We start from the raw sequence: 19,191 nt of genomic DNA, 5'->3' as shown, positions 1-19,191 counted from the left end.
AGAACCACTGATTTTGTACATTACGTCAGTGTTCTTGCGCAAATACTAGCGGCCAGTGTAGACAGACGGCAAGATTTTGCACAAAAGCAGCCGCTTTTGCGCAAAATCTTGCCAATGTAGGCACAGCCCAAGTGTCCTGTTTTGGCCCTTTTCAGTCTAGGAGATGCTGGCTTCCACCTGGTCCCAGGGCGGGGACTGTGCTCACATTTCATGGGAGGGAGAGATATTCCCATTAATAAAAGCAATTTTGTCAGGGTGAAGGGGATGAACCCTATACTAGCCAGGACACTGGGCTGGCTGAGGATAACGTTATGTGGGGGGAGAAGGTACCATGCTCAACTGGTGGTGGCACCTTGCACTAAAAGGCAGTACATGCTACCCATGCAGGGGAGCCATCTGGCAGAGATAATTCCACTAATCCCCTGCCAGGCCGCTCAGGTTCCAGCGCTGGGGGAGGGCTATGGCCGACTTCTCTGTGTGCAGAACCTAGGGCTATGTCTACGCTTGCAGCTTCTTGTGCCAGAAATATGCAAATGAGGCTAAGCATGGAATATCGCCAAGCCTCATTTGTGTACCTCATGAGCCGCCATTTTTGCAGAAGAGGCTCTTGTGCCAGAAGGAGCTGTCTACACTGCCCCTTCTTGCACAATAAAAGCCCTCTTGCACAATGCCGTTACGCTGATTGCTTTTCAGGAAAAATGGCATTGTGCTAGAGAGTTTTTGTTGCGCAAGAAGGGGCAGTGTAGACATCTCCTTCTGGCGCAAGAGCCTCTTCTGCAAAAATGGTGGCTCATGAGGTACGCAAATGAGGCTCAGCGATATTCAGTGCCTAGCCTCATTTGCATATCTATTGTGCAAGAAGCTGTGAGTATAGACATAGCCTAGGAGTCCTGGCTTCCAGGGCCCCCTCCCAGAGCCATGCCCCCCCCATCTGTCCTATGTTCCAATGGTGCCAGGTCCTTCACCATGCTTGTATTGGGTGACCCCAGGGTCCAGAGGTGGGGTGGGAAAGCAGTGAGATTGTGCAGTCTTGCTGGAGACTGGCCTTTCCTCAAAGAGCCATGGCCCAGATCCTGAGGGGACAGCGGCACTGGTCCTCCCGGTGGGAAGATCCAGCCAGCAGCTGTTCCAAAGCTGGAGCACAGCAGCAAACCTGAGGAGGCAGATGCTCGCTGTAGGTCAAGCTCTGGCTGGGAACTTGCTCTGGCCTCTGAATCAGTTCCTGGGCCCTTCTGTGCCCTATTTCCTACCTCCTCTTTAAACCCCTTCTCCTCCCCTTCTCTCCCCCTCCTCCATTTCCTCAGAGGCTTTGTGGAGTCTAGTGGTTAGAGCAGGGAGCCAGACTCCTGGATCCAATCCCTGGCTCTGGGTTTCCTTGCCCGTCTTTGCACACCCAGTACAAGCAGAGCTGTGGTGCTGTGGGTGGGGGGAGTGTAATCCAGTGCCAGGTGGTGTGGGGTGGGTGCATTGAGCATTAATTTTTTGCGTGAGGCTGGTGGTTTAATTCCCTGAAAGTCCCACAGCAGCTGGGCTGGCTGCATTAACCCTTCTGATCCCACAGCTCAGCCTTCCTCTTACACAGCCCCTGTTCCCAGGAACGGCCTGGCCATGCTGGCTCTTCAGGGACTTATGGGTGGTGAGCACAGGGTTTGTCCTAGATTCCCTATCCCCCTCCAACTTTAACCATCAGCCTTCACTCCCTTCCCAGAGCCACAGAGAGAACCCAGGAGCCCTGGCTTCCAGCCCCCCAACTCTAACCTACCGGCCCCCACTCCTTTCCCAAGCCAACGGGAGAACCTAGGAGTCCTGGCTCCTCCCGTCACCCCCATCTTATCAGGCTCTGGGAGAGGGATTCCCTTGGTTCATCCACATACTGAGAGTGCCTGCATGCCATAGGGTGATCTCACTCCTCACAGTGCAAAGCCCCTTTCCCCTCACTCCTGGCAGATCCTCCTCTTCCCCCACCCCGGCTCTGAGCCAACCTAGGATTCTGGCCTCCTGTTCCTATAAGCAGCTTAGCTAATCTGGTTGCTCCAGGAAGCTACCGTCTTGATGATTTGGGGGAGCTGTCGCTTCTAAAGGTCCCTGGGACTGAGTTCCCCTCCCAGACTAGGTTGATAATATGCTTGTGATTGTAGGTGACTCACCTTTAGGGGGTTTCCTGGGGAGTTGCTCAGTGCTGGGTGAAAGGGGTGGGCCCCTCGGTGAGTCTAAAATGGTGCCTCAGAAAGAGAGGTGTCCCAAATAATCACCAGCTTCTTGTAATAATCAGAGAGCACGAGTGGAAAATCATCAGTCTCTTGTGAAAATCTCATGTTTCTTGTTAAAATCAGGGGCCCATTTGTGAAAATCATGGACCTCTTGCAAGAATGAGGGACTTGCTCATGAAACATCAGTGGTCACTTGTGAAAATCACTGGCCTCTTGTGAGAATCAGAGCACACTCATGAAAATCACAAGGGTCTTATGGGGACTACTGGTGAAAACCATGAGTCTCTTGTGAAAAATCTCCAGGCTTGTGAGAACAAGGGCCTACTCGCAAGGCCTGTTGAGGCCTGGTGGAAAAATCTATTGGGGCTGGGGAGAACCAGCTGTCCTGTCCATCCGTGCCCCCTGCATTGGGGCAGGGAATGTGGGTTTGAGGCATGCCCATGACAGGAGAAGGGTGGCAGGCAGGCCGATAAGTTCACCTAGGAGGGACCCTATGGCCCTGGATGGGGGGGCAGCAGACGGTGGCACAGGGAGGGGATCGAGTAAGGAGGGGAGGAAGACAAGATCACCCTGCTTCTGTCCAAGGGTTCCCTGATGTGGGACAAAGGACAGGGAAGTGCAGGGTTGGGGGGTGTCCCCTGTGGGGGCAAGATTAATGAGGAGGGCTAGACAGGGACACAGTGACAGGGAGTGGGCTGGGGAGACTGGGCAGGGGGCACATGAGGGATGAGGATAGGGACTGTGTGAGGCAGCTGGCCAGCCCCCTGCCAAGCAGGCTAAGCCGCAGCTCCACGTGGCCACCCGGGGAGGGGAGTAGCAGGGAGAGTGTCCCGAGCACACAGTGCACACGGAGGAGAAGGCGCACAGGCACCAGGGCTCATGGAGGAGAAAGCGCACGGGCAGTAGGGCACACAGAGGAGAAGGCGCACGGGCACCAGGGCGTACGGAGGAGAAGGAACACGGGCACCAGGGCACACAGAGGAGAAGGTGCCCAGAGGAGAAAGCAAATAATCCCAGAGTTCTCAGAAGAGAAAGCACACAGACACCAGGGTGCACGGAGGAGAAAGCACAGACACCAGGGCACACTGGGCCATGTTTGCCAGCTCCTCAAGAGGGGCCCTGGGCCCGGCAGGACGGGGTGGGACCGGAGCCAAGCTGAGCGTTGATGAGCTATATGGACTGCCAGCCACCAAGAAGGGCAAGGGTGGCCGGGGCGAAAGCGTGCGGCGACGCAGCCAGGGCAGCGCCGGGGGCCGAGATGGGCCAGCTCTCACCCCTGGCCAGCTGCTGGAGGCAGCACGGCGGCTGCTGGAGCGCAGGCGGCTGGAGAGCTACTTGCTGGAGGCCGGGCTGCCAGCAGAGGAGCTGCAGGGCAACCGCACTGGCATGAGCTACAGGTAGGGAGCCCTGCTGAGGTGGGGGATTGGAGACGGGTGATCCTGGCTGCAGAGTTCCAGAGTGTGCAGGTGGGGGCACTGACCTGGAATCTAAGTTGGGAAATAGAAAGGGGGCACCAGTGTGACTCAGGGTGGGGGATACTGGAAGTTAAGTTTCCGCAGAACAATGATCCCTTGTTCTGCTCACAGGCTGGATGACCAGGGGCTCCCTGGCACTGGAGCCAGTCCCATAGGGAAAATCAAACCCAGGACTTAGAGGGGCAGAATTTTCTGGGAGTGACTCAAAATTCCCTTCACTGAATGGTGGGTGCACTGTGTTCCAGGAGGGAATCTAGGAGAACCAAACACCCCCTCTGTGCCCCTCCCTGCTCCTCCTAGGTCAGAGGCACACTACAGCTCCCTCTATGATATGGACTCTATGCACCCCGCATTCCTCTCTCCCATACCAAGGTCCCCCATGCTACAAGCTCAGGTTCCAAATGCTCAGTAGTGTCCCCTGGAGCAGCTGTGATTCATTCCCCCATTTCTCTGCCCAGAAGTGCTCTCCCCCTCAGAAGTCATGCTGAGTGGCTCTATGCAAATGAGGCTTCCCTATGCAAAGGAACTGGGGTGATTTGTATAAGATGGCATTCCTGGGAGAGAAACAAAATCTCTACAGGCCTCTGGCCCATACCTCCCCCCCCCCCCCCACCACACAGCAGCCAGATTTGGGGGTTGGGGTAGGGACCAGCACATTTCCAGGGGCCACAAGTGAAGCCACGAGGGACCTCCAGCTCTTTCTCCTGTGTATGCCCCAATAGGATGATGGCAGGATGTTAAGAATGTCTATTTCACCTTAACTCTATCTCTTCCTATGCATTATGATATAGTCCCTTACCTGCTGGGTTTGAGACTTTAGACCCCCCACCACAGATCCTTTCTGAGTGAGCTGAGGAAGGAAGCTGGTCACAACAGCAGGTTGTTATCTCCTCCACAAACGTGAGCCCTGCAGAATTCATCTGGGAGGGTGCATACGTTTCTGAGACTGCTTGGCATGTTAGGAATCCAGCTGCCTGCATTCACAGCTCTGAGTGGGGAGTGGCATAGAACAGGTGGCAGTGGGAACCAGAACTCCTGGGTTCTCTCCCTGGCTCTGGGATGGAGTGGAGCCTTGTGTGATAAATCAGGGGGGCCAGGAGTTAGGGGAAGCCTCCATCCGGGCCAGTACTGTGTGAGACCCCATGTGCCCCTAATACCCACCCCATGCTAATCCCTCGCAATCTGTCCCTGGCTGAGTTGAAATGAGTGAAGCCCCCAACAGCTGGTGTCCTCCCCTTCCTGCCACAGGGCCTAATCAGGGGAGACAGATGCTGGCACCAGCCCCCCTCCCTCCCAGTTGGCAGGGCCACTCTCCCACCCCCGCTATGGCCCCTACTGGCCCCATAATCCTCTACAGGCAGCTATAACCACCCATCAAAACACCTCTGGAGCTGGCGCTGGGAGAAGGGGGGTGGTGAGGAGACAGGACTCCTGGATTCTCTCCCAGCTTTGGTAGGGTAGTACTGTCTGGTGGTTACAGCAGGGGGGCTGGGAGATCACTTGAAGGATGTCACCAGGCTGTTTCAAGAGCAGGCAGGATTGATTGCCCAGGGAGCTGAGCATCTGCACACACAACCCAGTACTCACAGACTGTGCAATAACACACCCAGCCCCAGAGACCTCACAATAACACACACGCAGCCCCAATGCCCCCAGAACTCCTACAATAACACACTTGCATGCCCAGCTCCCCCGACAACCTACTATAATACACCCACACTCACTGTCCCAGCACCCCCAGAGACCCTACAATAACACACAAGCAGACCCAGCGCTCACCGAAACATCACATTAATCCAGCCACAGCAGCCTGAGAGACCCTACAATAACATGAGCATGCTCAGTCCCAGGGTTTCCCAGAGACTCTACAATAACACACCTGCACATACAGCCCCAGAGACTCAACAATAGCACACTCACAGGCCCAGCCCCCAGCTCCTCCTGACACTACACAATGACACCTGCCCATACAACTGCAGCACGCCCAGGCAGCCTACAATAACATATTACCCCAGCACCCCAAGACCCTACAATTACACACCCACACACACAGCCCTGCGCCTCCAGAGACCCCACAATCACACACCTGCACATGCAGCCCAGTATCCTGAGGGACCTTGTAACAACACACCCATGCATTGAGCCCCAATGCCCCTGGAGGCTTGTCTCTGAGGTGTGGGAAGTCACCAGGCCGTGCACCCCATTCACAATCAGATATGACTCAGCCAGCAGGTAGAACAGAAGGTTATGAACTGACAGGGACACAACATAGAACTTGTCAGTGTAGTAACCAGAAGCAGCCAGCACAGTCCATCCCTGGGAGGAGGCTTAGAGTGAAGGGCCCTGCCCCCCATCTTGGACAGCACCCCAAGCCTGTGAGACTAACTCACACACCCAGAAACTGGCCCCAGCCCTAAAGCCAGCCTCACCTCTGGCCTCAGTCCAGTTTCCTGGGCAAAAGGTGTCACTTGGTCACACATCCCCTCCCAGATTCAGGTTACAGAAACCATCAGCCATTGTGTACCTGAGGGAGAAACTCACACCAAAAGTCCCATCACCATCTAGGTATTGGTGCAGTGCCTAGGGAAACTGAGGCATACATATGGGGTTACTACAGGATAGTAAAAAGCACATGCAACATAAAGTGAACAGAGCGAATACCATCCCCACTTCTTCACAACCCTACACTAATACACCCACCCACACAACTCCAGCACCCCCAGACACCTTACAATAACACACATGCCTAGCACCCGCACCCCCAGAGACCCTACAATAACACGCCCATATGCCCAGTTCCAGCACCCCCAGAGACCCTATAACAACATAACCATGGATGCCATTCCAGTACCCTCAGAGACTCTACAATAACAACTGTATACACTGCCCAGTGCCCCCAGATACCCTATATTAACACATTTGCACACACAGCCCTAGAACCCCCAGGGATCCTACAATAACACCTGCATGCCCAGAGGCCCTAAAATAACAGTTGCACAAGCAGCCTCAGCACCCTCAGAGACTGTACAATAGCACATTCCCAGCCCCAGCGCCCACAGAGACCCTACAATAATATATGCATACACAGAATCCCAATGCCCCCAGAGACTCTACAATAACACAACTGCTTACTCAGAGCTGCCTTCAGTCCCCCCCCCCCCCATTTTCCCTTCTCCCATTCTCCACTCCACCCCTCTTCTCTCTGGCACCCTGAACAGCCAACCAAGCATGGGTGGAAGGCCCAGCTGGGGAAGGCAAGCCCCAGCCCCCTGCCCCTTCTGCTACCTCCTCCCCTGTGGAGTCAAGCCCAGCCCCCACCCTAGTTACTGTCCCCAGCCCTCTTGGTGTCCCCATCCCAGCAGGTGCCATGGCCTCACCCTTCCCAGCTGGCCGGAGCATCCGGGGCAGCTGTCCAATGCTTCCTGGCCAGCTGAAGAGCTGGGCTGTGGCCTCTGCCCTCCCTTGGAGGTGGAGAAGCCTGGCTACAGTCCCACCTCTCCTGGGTGGCTGGGGAGCCCAGCTATCACACCAGCTGTGGGAAAGCATGAGCAGTTTTGGGAAGGCAATGCCTCCCCTTGCCTATTTTACCTGCTGCCCAGGTCACCTGGACCATGTAGCATGCACCTGGCCCAGGCTGTGTCCCAGTTCAGCACAGATATGTGCATACAGGTTCCCCTGGGCTCCTCCACCCCACCCCTATTGTCCTTGGAGACCAGGTGGGCAATAGGGGGCTGACACAGCCCTGGCATGGGAGGGTGTCAGCCAGATATTGCAGATGCTGGACCCTTGTCAAAGCCTCTCCCAACCCCCATCACACACTGGCCCTCTGAGCCCTGGCACCCTTGCTCCCAAAGACTGTACATTAACATACCAGCCCAGGCTGTCCTTCTCTGCTGTCCATATGGCCATGAACATTCACAAGCTCCACTACAAGGATCTTTTTGGGAGCCCCCAGCTGAGGGCTATGAAGTGAAGGTGCCAGCCCCAAGGATCCACCATTGTCCTTGGCATGGCCTGCCCTTCAGGGGCTGGGCTGACAGGAGATGTGGGTTAGGAGTGAGGGGCATCGGCAAGGCTGGTGGGGCAGGGCTGGGCTACCAGGGGCTGTGGGTTAGGAGTGAGGGGCACTGGCAGGGCAGGAGTGGGCTAGCCAGGGCTGCGGGTTTGGGAGTGAGGGGCATCTTCTGTTTCTCTAGGTTATGCGTGTGGAGGGAGCCTAATGGTTAAAGGGGGGCTGGGAGCCAGGACTCCTGGGTTCTCTCCCGGACTCTGGGAGGGAAGTGGGGGCTACTGGTTGGAGCTCTTTGGCGTTGATGGGGAAATGGCGCCACCATGTGGCCTCGGGAGCAGCTGCAGCCGATGCGCAGCGAGGCGGACCTGGCGGTTCTAAGACCCGCTCTGGGGCGGGATAGCCCTGTTGCCCCCGCCCCCACCAAACCCCCCGACTGTGGGGAGTCCTAATGGGTCTGCAAGGCCTCTGGTTCCAACCCCAGCCCTTCCCCCACGCCTTGGAACACCCTGGCTCCCTTCCCCCGCCCTCTAACCCATCTGTCCCCATTCCCCTCCCGAAGCGGGGGAGAGAACCCAGGTGTCCTGGCTGCCCCCCGCACCGTACCCTTTACATCCCAGCCCAGAGAGGGGGCCCTGTGGAGTAGGAGAGGCTGATGGTGCGGAGGGGAAGAGCTGCTCTGCCCTCCAAGCCCAGCAGGGGGCAAGCTAAGCCAGCTCCTTTCCGGGCCCCTCGCAATGGGGGGGGCTGCCCTGTTCCCCCATCTCTATCCTCCCCTCTTCCCAGTCAGTTCTTGTCGCCCCCTTGCCCGCCCCGCACACACCCTGCAGTGCCCATTGGCCACCTGCCTGATCTTACTTACAGGACCCAGGACCCCTCGCTCAGCGCCGGGCTGGGAGGGGCATCCACCCCTCGCCGTACACACTGCGGGGGGGGGAGAATCTGTCCTTCACAGCAGCAGCGCCTCCCTCTCCCCCCCACTGGCGCATTAGCGGGGGTACCCCGAGGTTTGGACCCGTTAATAGTCACCATGGCTCTCAGAACAGCGCCCTTCCCCCTGGGGCGGGGGGGGGGGGGGGGTCTGTTCAGATAGCGGAGGCAAACCGCAGGAGCGAGAGGCCTCAGTTTACTATGGAACCCAGGTGTCCTGGCTCAATCCCTCCCCCACCCTAACACCCAGTCTCTCTAGAACCAGGGGGCGAGCCCAGGCGTCCTGCCTCCCAGTCGCACCCCCACCCCCGCGCTAAGTCACCAGCCTCCACGCCCCTCCCAGGAGTCCCGGCTCCCAGCCACTGACCCCCTCCCATCCCAGAGCCGCAAATCTCGCTGCTTCCCTCCCACCATCCCTTGCCCTGGACCAGTGGGCGGAGCCTGTTATGCTAATGAGACGAGGCTGCTCCGCACCGTGCAACGGACCCTCCGGGACTAGGGGGGACCCCTCTTTGTCTCTCCCACTTACCCGCAGATCCCGCTCCCCCGAGCTCTCACACCCCAGCACTGCCACGGACCTCTACACTCATCCCCATCCCAGGTTCCCGGTTGCCTCAGTCCGGGCAGGAACGGGGGGGGGGGGGCTGCATTCACCCTAACACAAAGAGCCGGTATCCCCGGGGGTCCCGGCCCCCCCTCCCCGCCGCTGAGTCATGCAAGTCTCCATCGCCTGCACCGAGCAAAACCTGCGGAGCCGCAGCACAGAGGAGCGGCTTTGTACGGGGGGCCGGGGGGCCCCGGCCCCGGGGGGACCAGGCAATGGAGGGCACCAGCTCCCTAAGGGAGCCCGGGGGCTGGCGGCGGCAGGGGGCCTCCGGGCTCCGGGCCAGAACTTGCCCCACATCGCCTTCTTGCTGCGTGAGTCCACGGGGCTGGCCACCGGCATGAAATACAGGTAGGCTGGTTGGGGGGTGGGGGAGTGAGTTGGGGGGATTCTGAGGATAGGAGTCTGTTCAGAGGGGAATATTGAGAATGATAAAATTACCTGTGTCAGTGCTTAGAGCAGGCGAGGCTGGCGCCAGGACTCCTGGGTTATCTCCTCAACTCTGGGAGGGTAGTCAGAGCTAGTGGTTAGAGCAGGGGGGGCTGGGAGCTAGGACTCCTGGGTTCTCTCCCTGGCTCTGGGAGGGGAGTCAGGACCAGTGGTTAGAACAGGGGGGCTGGGAGCTAGGACTCCTGGGTTCTCTCCCTTGCTCTGGGAGGGGAGTCAGGACCAGTGGTTAGAGCAGGGGCCTGGGAGCCAGGACTCCTGGGTTTTCTCCCTGGCTCTGGGAGGGAAGTGGGGTTTAGCTCTCTGGCATGGCCTGTCGTTGTGGTCAGTGCCTCAGTTTTCCCTCACAGCTCCTGCCAGACATGCCCAGATCCCATCCCTTGAGCCAGCCTGGTTGACTCTGGCTTGGGCAGCATAAAACAGCCACAGTCAGCAAGAAAGGACTATAAATAGCTATGAAATTTAACCCAGCCTATACCCCAAAAAGGCATCATAGGCTGACCCCAGGCCTCTGGGCCACAGGGAGTGACCCACAGTCCTGGGGAGGCTGGGATACCAGAAAACATGTATCTGCTGCATATATGGGGCCTGTCATTCAGCACTGATATGCAGCCACATCTGGGATGAGGCGGCCAGTTACTAAGGGATTCCTTGCCTGATGGTGAGATGCAGCCACCTCTGGGATGGGGTGGCTGGTCACACAGGCACCCCTCACCTAGCGCTGAGGTACAGTCACATCTAGAGAAGGTGCCAGGGTAGCTGGTTACACAGGGACACCTCACAGCCACCTCTGGAGCAGGGCTCTGTGTAACTGAAGAGCATTAGCAGTGCTGGGGTGCCTGTGTAACTGCCTGTTCCATTGTTCTCCTTCTTTTGCAGAAATCTGGGTAAATCTGGGCTCCGTGTGTCCTGCCTCGGGCTGGGTGAGTTTCTGGGTCACATGGGTGGATCACAATGGGACTACAGGGTGCTTGGGAGGGCACAGACTGGAGGAGTTAGAGGAGTCCTATCCTGCCCTCTCTTGGCTCCAGCTCATGTTGCTGATTTTCTCCCCACAGGCACCTGGGTGACATTTGGTTCCCAGATCTCAGATGAGGTAAGCTTGGAGAGCTGTGGGTCCCTGAGGGATCCTGACTGTAATGATGGGGGGGATCTGACACAGGTGTGGGAGGGGTGGGGAGCTGTGGGTCTGCTGACTCCACTCTCTGCATCCCCAGATGGCAGAAAACGTGCTCACTATCGCCTACGAGAGTGGGGTCAACCTCTTTGACACGGCCGAGGTCTACGCTTCCGGCAAGTAGGTGTCCCCTCCTCCGCCAGGGGAAAACCCAAGTATCCTGCCTCCCAGCACCCCTGCTCTAACCCACCAGCCCCCACTACCCTCCCCTGGTAGAGGAGAACCCAGGATCCCTGTCTAGGGTGTGCAGTGCTCTGGGGGAGGGCAGGCACCCTCCTCTTGTTTCTCTATTTTCTCTTTTATCTATTTGGTTGGCTTTTTCCCCCTCCCTCTTCTTTTCAGGGCAGAAAAAACCCTGGGAAACATCCTGAGGAGCAAAGGCTGGAGGTAACGGGCACTATGGGGCAGAGGGAGCAGGGTGGGAGGACTGGGGAGCAGGGCCAGTGGGGCTGGGCTAGGGTCCCGATACCATTGCCCATCTAACCAGCTGTCCTCTGCTCCCCCAGACGATCCAGCTACGTCATCACCACCAAGATCTACTGGGGCGGCCAGTGAGTACTCGGAATGCCATGGGGTGGGGAATCAGCACCGAGCCTGTCCCCTCTAGGGGGCCTTGGCTCCCATTTGGCCCCAGGGCAGGGACTGGCTGGCTTATAGGGAATGGGGCCTGTCCCCTCTAGGGGGTGTCAGTTTGTCAATGAGATGTTTTCCTGGTCTCCGCCCAATATGGCAGGAGGAGGGGTGTTCTGGAGTGGCCTTGGGCCCTGAGAGCCAGCAGCTGGACACTGAAGGGATGCTCCCCCTCCCCCCATCTCAATCTCTTTCTTCCCAGGGCAGAGACAGAGCGGGGCCTCTCCAGGAAACACATAATCGAGGGTGAGATGACAGGCGGGGACCACAGTGGGATTGGGTGGGGTGAAGGGGGAGAAGAGGAAGCAGTGGGGCAGGATTTGAGCTGCTGGGGGCAGAGCTGAGGGGAGGAGTCAGCAGGAGGGGAGATGGGGCAGGTTTGGGTTTGCCGGGGAGATGGTGTGGGGGGCTGTCAGAATTTGGGGATGGCTGAGCAGGTGGGGGGTGCTGAGGGGAGGAGGGGACAGCTTGGGGGGCACCTGGCCCAGGAGGGAGGGACCTGGGAGGATGTGGCAGGATTCAGGGTGCCGTGGCAGGATTCAGGGTGCCAAGCCAGGGGGGAATCTCAGTGCCCCCCAACTGACCCCACCCTGCCCACACCCCCAGGGCTGAAAGGGTCACTGGAGCGGTTGCAGCTGGACTACGTGGATATCATCTTTGCCAACCGCATGGATGCCAACAGCCCCATGGAAGGTAATTTCTGCCCCTGTCCCTCCAGCACTGCCCTCCTGGGGCATCCCCACCCTGGCACTGAGAGCCCTCCCCCCAGGATATCTCATGGAGGAGTTGTGGGGCAGATGGGGGCTTCCCATAGCCCTGCTCACCTCTATCTGCTTCCTCCCCTGCAGAGTATGACCCCAACTTCCGCCTACTGCTTCTGGAAGGTACTGGAGCAACACCCCCCTAAACCCACATAGATCCCTACCCCATGGAATCCCTCCACAGCCCCATAGACCCAGTCCTATAGGCTAGAGTCCCCCCAAACTTGTATAGCTCTTTCCAAAACCCATATACTCCCTGAACCACTCCATAGACCCTCCTGAATACTCGGTAGGGCAGAGACCCTCCTGAATACCCATAGACCCCCAAACCACATACGCCCAGCCTCATAGGATAGAGATCACTGAAACCCCACAACCCATAGAACCCTGAATCACTCACAAACCCCACATAGACCCTGTAGATTAGAAACCCTGTAGCCCCTGCCCTGTAGAAACCTACTCCATATAACCTTATAGCCCCCTGACCCACATCAATCCAGACGTGTTTGTAGAGATCTCCCCACTGGATTGATGTGGGTTATAGGACTCTACCTGAAAAGGTGGGATTTGTACTATGTGTCCATGCAGAGGGCTGTCAGCTCGTAAAGTAATGTTTTTGGGGGTGGAGATGGGGTGTGTGTTCATCAGTAGGGTTCAGAGTCAACAGTCTATTGAGCTAAATGGTACCAGCCTTGTTTCTGTCAGCATGATTCAGATGTACTTTCCCATTGGTAGGGGCCAGGCTTAACATTCCTATGGGATCACTGCCAGCAGGTTGTAGGTCTGACGGAGCCATTTTTCCACAGGTGCGGCTGAAACATGGCATTAGTGGACTTGAGAATGAACACTCACTGTTATATGGGGAGGGCCTGTAGTGCAGCTGTCTTGCAGATAGGGCTAACAGTTACCTTCGGTAGAGTTCAGTGTTAACACCATGTAAGCTGTTGCAGATTGAGTCTCTGTCAGAGCTGGAATCTACCATCAGCAGGGTTCTGAGTTAACACTCCCTCTTACATAGGCGGTGGGTGGTTGCAGTAACACACTTATTGCCCTGCACCCCCATTGGTAAGGTTCAGCATTAGCATTATGCAAGCAGCAGTGGGTCATGTCTCTGCAAGGGCAGTAGCCTGCCATCAGTAGAGTTCAGAGTGAATATGGTGACTGAGTGGGACTCAAGTCCTGCCTCTTGAACAGGTGGGGATGCAGAGTGGGAGAATAGCAGGGGATCTTTGGCTGACCTGTCTCTCCTGTTCCCTCCCCCCACCGTTCCCAGAGATTGTGCGGGCCATGACCTACGTCATCAACCAGGGCATGGCCATGTACTGGGGCACCTCACGCTGGAGTGCCATGGAGATCATGGTGAGTGATCCTGTTGGGGGGCCAGAGGAAGCCCTCAGTTTGGCAGAGGGAGGCAGTGGGAGGCTGGCCAGGCCTGGTGCAAGAGCTACCCCATGCATCTCACCCCCACCCCTGCCCGCAGGAGGCGTACTCAGTGGCCCGGCAGTTCAACCTCATCCCACCAGTGTGTGAGCAAGCAGAGTACCACATGTTCCACCGCGACAAGGTGGAGACCCAGCTCCCGGAGCTCTACCATAAGATTGGTGGGTACCTGCAATGGAGTGGGGGTGAGGATAGGGTGTCTATGGGGTGGGGGGGTATAGGGCAGAGGGGAGCTGGGGCAGGCAGGGCTATGGGAGGAGGGGGATCCATGGGGCAGGCCATTGGGGGGATGTTGGGACCTTTTGGGGCAGGGGATCTGTGGGGTGAAGGGCCCCCTCTTGCCCTGCTGGGACCTGTTCTTTCTGCTCACCCCCCCCAGGAGTGGGCGCCGTCACCTGGTCCCCCTTAGCCTGTGGCCTCATCACTGGCAAGTATGAAGAGCGAGTCCCTGAGAACTGCCGGGCAGCCATCAAGGTATGAGGAGCCCCATCTCTCCCCGTGTTCCTTCCCTGGCCCCTTCGTGCCCTACTAGGACCCTGACCTTCCCCCATACATCCCTTTACGCCCTGCTGGGACCCTAAGGTCCTGATCCTCCCATACTTTCTTTATACCCTGCCAGGATCTTGACCCCATCCATACTCTCCCAAACATGCCCTGCTGGGACCCTACTTCCCCATACTCCCACACACGCACACCCTGCCAGGACCTTGAGACTCTGACTCTCCCCCGTACTTCCCCCTTCATGCCCTGGCAGGACCCGTTCCCACCCCATGTCTCCCTTCATGCCCTGCTGGTACCCTGACCTGCCTGTACCCTGTCACCTGCCCTGCCAGGACACTGAGCCCTGCCAAGCCCCTTTACTTCTATGTCCCCAATACCCAATGGAGGCCCCTTCTATCAATCCCCCACCCGCCTTACTGCCCCAGCGCCCCCATCTGGGTTCCTTCTAACCCTCCCCCCCAGCACTTCTGACTTCCCCACCAGTATCCCTGACTTTCCCTGATGCTCTGCCCTCAGGGCTACCAATGGTTGAAGGAGAAGCTGCAGAGCGAGGATGGCAGGAAGCAGCAGGCCAAGATCAAAGAACTGCAGCCCATCACCGAGCGTCTTGGCTGCACTGTGGCCCAGCTGGCAATTGGTGAGGGGGCTGTGAGACAGAGGCTCAGCAGGAGGTGCTCTCCCTACAGCAGCATCAGGGGGTGTTGTGGGGCAGGAGCTCAGCAGGGGTCGCTCTCCCCTGGCAGGCAGGACTTGCCCCAGGGCAGCACTGTGGGGCAGGGAGCAGGGTGGGGGTTCAGCAAGAGGCACTCTTGGACTGATTCCCCCCAATCTCTGCCTCTCAGCATGGTGCCTGCGCTCTGAGGGTGTCAGCTCTGTCCTGCTTGGGGTGTCCAGCGCCGATCAGCTGATCGAAAACCTTGGAGCCATCCAGGTGAGCATCCCTCCCATGCCTTGCATCCTGGACTCCTGGGTTCTCTCTGGCTCTGGAGGAGCACAGAATAGGGGTGAGAGTGGGGGTGGGCTGGGAGCCTGGATTCTTGGGTTCCTTTTTGGCAGGAAGGGAGGGCCTGGGCTAAGGGGTCTCACCCCCACCCTCTCTTGGCAGGTGCTGGCCCAGCTGACCCCATCCATCATTCAAGAAATTGATGCCCTCCTAGGCAACAAGCCCAATACAAAAAAAGAGTCCCGGGCGTAGGGACACATCGGCGCCCGGGACTATGCACGCTTGTGTCCCACTGGACTGCGTATCCCTCCGCCCCATCCTGCCCCACCCTGCCACCAGGGAGGAGGAGCCGCTTCGCGCATGACCCTGTCACATGTATCCTTCCACAGAAGGGGTGGGGCCGGATCCCTCCACCCTCCGCCTGGCTGCTGCTTCTACTGATCGCTGCTGCGGGCATGAGCCAAGGGGTTGGCGGGCAACAAGCTCTGCTCTCCCCGTCAGCTTACGCACCGGATCTCGCCTGCTGCTTCGCCTCCTGCAAGATTCATGCTCCTGTTTTTAAAGGGACAGGCCACCACCTCAGACAGAGGCATGGGCTGTCAACCATGGGATTAATTTATCATTCTAACAAACCCTCGTTAATTAGCGATGCACGACCTTGCTCAGTGCCGCTGGCGGCCTCTGCTGGTTCAGCCGTTTTGCTGATTTTGGTTTTCAGTTTTTTGTCCATCTCTTAGCACGATCAGAGGGACCATGAGGACCTTGCAGGAGTGAGGCCTCGAGTGGGGGTGCAAAGGCCAAGGGGACCCAATAATGGGAGGCAGGCATTGTGCAAGGGAGAAGGATCAGGGACAGACCCTGGCTGCAGGGGAAGGCTGCTGGCGTGGAGAACAGCAAGGGACTTCCCTGAGCACCCACCAATATGGCTATTACGTGGGCCTGCTCTGTCCCAACTCTCTGGCACCCCCTGCTGGGGACACATGGAATTCCCTCTGGGAACTATTTTTCTTCCCCATTCATAGTGGCAGAAGGATACAGATCAATGCACACCCCTCCCTGGGATGTCTCGCTTTCCACTTTAATTTCTTTCTCTGCTTTAAATGAACAACAACAAAAAACCATCAATCATTCTGAGCCAGCTCTTCCTATAGCAATAATGCTCCAGCAAGGGATGGGGAGCACGGGAGGCTACAAGCCCCCCCATCCAGGAATTCCCCCCTCCCTGCTTTTGCACAATCCTGCTTCTGGACAGACAGATGGTAGCTGCACAGATAGTCCCTGTCCTCTGGTTGGGTGACTTTGTACAGCTGTGAGAGCGACGCTTCCAGGGGAGTTCTCTCTGGAGAGGGCAACTTGGCCACAGCCAGGACAAACCCAGAGAAAAGGGAGCAGAGGACCCATGGGTTTTATCCTTTGCTTTCTGGCCCATGTTCTCATAAAGTTGCATGCAGTTGTTAAGCAGAGGCCATGACCTGCTCCAGAGGTGGCTGCATTTCAATATCTGGTCCCTGTATAACCAGCTGCCCTACCCCAGCAGTGGCTGCATCTCAGCACCATGCAAGGAGACCCCATGTAACCAGATGCTCCACCCCAGAGGAGGCTGCATCTCCGGGTCATGCAAGGGCTTCCTGTGTAACCCGCTGCCCTGTCCCAGAGAGGGCTGCTTCTATGTACTGAATGGGAGCTGATCTCTCACCTGCTCAGGGGAACAGCTGGGGAGCGTCCTGCTGTAACTCTACCTGTAAACATAGCCTGGCACTGACTCCCTTGGGGCTGCTCCAGCTGAGACAGGCAGGCAGTTGCCCCACCTGTGACCCAGGGTCTGAGTGCTTTTCCTTTCCCCACTTTGAACTGGATCTTTGTGACTCAGACTCTATGCGAACTTGCAATACCCCCAACAGCCAGTAGGGGGACATTGTTCTTAGGATTCCACCAAATAGGTAGAAGAATTGGAGGAAGGGATGGAAATCCAAGGACCAAGAGATGGCAGTGGGGGCTGGTGGGTTACTGCAGGGGGGCTGGGAGTCAGGACTCCTGGATTCTCTTCCCTGGCTCTGAGATGGGAGTAGGGGCTGGTGGTCAGAGAGTGGGGGCTGGGGACCAGAACTATTGGGTTGTGTTCCTAGCCAATGGCTGACACACTATGTGACCTTAGCCACAGTCTGCACTGTTCCTACCGAGCCCCTTCAAAGGCAGGTTCTGTAGCTGAATGGAGCTTTCTGCCCTTGTTCTGCAGTAGTGTGTGATAGGAGCTTAGAATAGCCCAGAGCTTGAAATAGCTGAGGTGCTACAGGTCAGGAGCGAGGGGCACCACAGGACTGGCCTAGCAGGGGACCAAGAGTTCGGAGTGAGGGGCAAGAGGGGGAGCTCAGGGCTGGGCTAGCAGCGGCTGCAAGTCAGAAGTACAGGGCAGAGCTGGGGGTGGGGCTCAGTTGTGGGTCTATCCCCGAGCTATACTGCCCTCCACCAGCATGATGCAGTGCATTGCAGGTCATTCTATGCCCTCCCCATGACACTGCAACTGCACTACAGTCTCACACTACACAGAGACCCTTAGCCATGGTTCGCCCTAGAGCTCTCCAAGGTTCGGCTGTGGAAGCGTCGCTCTTTTCAGAAGGCTGAAATGTAAACAGGACAATAATAAATCAGTAAAGCAACACACCGAGTCTGGTGTCTCCTGCCTTCTTCCACATGACCACCAGGGGGCAGCAAGCACTGAGGGGCTACAGGGGCCAGGTTAAGAGTCCTTGTATAACCAGCCACCCTGCTGGAGGGAGCTGCATCTCAGCACTGAGTGAGGGGTCCCTGTGTAACCAGCAGCCCTGTCCCAGAGCTGGCTATAACTCAGTGCCGAGAATGGGTCCCTATATAACCAGCTGCACCATCTTTTCTGTTTCACCTATCCAACCCCCCCCCCCCACACACACACACACAAACTGTGCAATTTGTCTTTCACAATGCTTCCCCCACCACTGCCTGGTTTCAGCCCAATCCCCAGGCTAAATGGAGCCTTGGTGAATTTGGTCCCTCCCAGCCCCACAGAGACCAGGTGTTCCTGCCTCATCCCCTGGGAACCCTCAGCACTTGGGCAGCACATGGAAAAGTGCCAGGTAGAGCACAAATCGATCAGGCCTAGATTGCACATCCACTTTAAACACAGCTTCTCTCCGTGTCAGTGGCCTGCTGGTCACCACCGGGAAGTGAGGGGGCTGACAAGCACACATGAGGTTGGAGGAGGATGACGATGACGTGTGGCTGCGACAGATACCGGCAGGGGCCTCAGCCGCTGGAAAAATCCCCAGAGAGCTGCTGAGTCATTGGTTATAGAGTCACACGGGGATGGGGAGCAGCCCGGGGCTCTCAGCCAGTGGTTTTCCAGCCCATTCCCGGCTCTGGGATGAAGGGCTATTGGCTGGGAGCCAGGACTCCTGGGTTCTCTCCCCAGTTTTGGGAGGGAAGTAGGGGCTGGTTAGAGCTGGGGGGGGCCTGGAAGCAAGGACTCCTGGGCTCTTTCCCTGGCTCTGGGAGGGAATTGGGGGCTGGTGGATTAGAGTGCGGGGGAAAGGGCGATGAACAATAAGAAGTCAGAATAAGATCAGGAGTCTGTGAATCTTTCAGAAAATACCAAATTTTATGGCAAATCAAAACAAAAATTTAAACTAGACACTCCTGCACAAGTCCCCCTCCCCAAGAAAAACCCCAATGTCAAAGTGAGGTGCAAGGCCAGGCACCAGTCCTTTGTCTGGCTGGCTGCGTCTAGATTGGCATGATTTTCCAGAAATGCTTTTAACGGAAAAGTTTTCCGTTAAAAGCATTTTCAGAACAGAGCGTCTAGATTGGCACGGACGCTTTTCCGCAAAAGCACTCTTTGCGGAAAAGCGTCCGTGCCAATCTAGACGCGCTTTTCCGCAAAAAAAGCCCCAATCGCCATTTTCGCGATAGGGGCTTTTTTGCGCAAAACAAATCTGATATGTCTACACTGGCCCTTTTGCGCAAAAGCTTTGCGCAAAAGGGACTTTTGCCTGAACGGGAGCAGAATAGTATTTCCGCAAGAAGCACTGATT

The 19,191-nt window shown here is 57.2% G+C and overlaps 1 protein-coding gene across 2 annotated transcripts; it reads left to right on the top strand.

Moving 5' to 3' along the window:
• The first annotated feature begins 768 nt into the window (after positions 1 to 768).
• Positions 769 to 17,784, top strand: KCNAB3 (potassium voltage-gated channel subfamily A regulatory beta subunit 3). Of its 2 annotated transcripts, XM_075908192.1 has the most exons (15): positions 769 to 9,579; positions 10,555 to 10,598; positions 10,734 to 10,771; positions 10,893 to 10,972; positions 11,195 to 11,239; positions 11,359 to 11,403; positions 11,685 to 11,728; positions 12,089 to 12,175; positions 12,331 to 12,366; positions 13,517 to 13,602; positions 13,724 to 13,844; positions 14,063 to 14,157; positions 14,701 to 14,821; positions 15,027 to 15,115; positions 15,290 to 17,784. In XM_075908192.1, exons 1-15 carry the CDS (start codon positions 9,338 to 9,340, stop codon positions 15,377 to 15,379), a joined length of 1,263 nt encoding a protein of 420 aa, XP_075764307.1. In that variant the 5' UTR covers positions 769 to 9,337; the 3' UTR covers positions 15,380 to 17,784. The 2 variants fall into 2 exon arrangements, with proteins under 2 accessions (XP_075764307.1, XP_075764308.1); XM_075908193.1 differs by lacking the exon at positions 12,331 to 12,366.
• Positions 17,785 to 19,191: the final 1,407 nt, after the last annotated feature.

Source organism: Pelodiscus sinensis, chromosome 24, assembly GCF_049634645.1.
Source record: "Pelodiscus sinensis isolate JC-2024 chromosome 24, ASM4963464v1, whole genome shotgun sequence".
Classification (NCBI taxonomy): Eukaryota; Metazoa; Chordata; order Testudines; family Trionychidae; genus Pelodiscus; species Pelodiscus sinensis.
This window is presented reverse-complemented; position numbering and strand designations above follow the sequence as displayed.

What these genes read in the sequence shown, in the direction of transcription:
- KCNAB3 (XM_075908192.1), top strand. Translation starts at nt 9,338, where the DNA reads ATGCAAGTCTCCATCGCCTGCACCGAGCAAAACCTGCGGAGCCGCAGC. An exon ending in TGCCAACAGCCCCATGGAAG is followed by an intron (nt 12,176 to 12,330) that starts GTAATTTCTGCC and finishes CCTCCCCTGCAG; the next exon opens with AGTATGACCCCAACTTCCGC. An exon ending in GGAGTGCCATGGAGATCATG is followed by an intron (nt 13,603 to 13,723) that starts GTGAGTGATCCT and finishes CCCTGCCCGCAG; the next exon opens with GAGGCGTACTCAGTGGCCCG.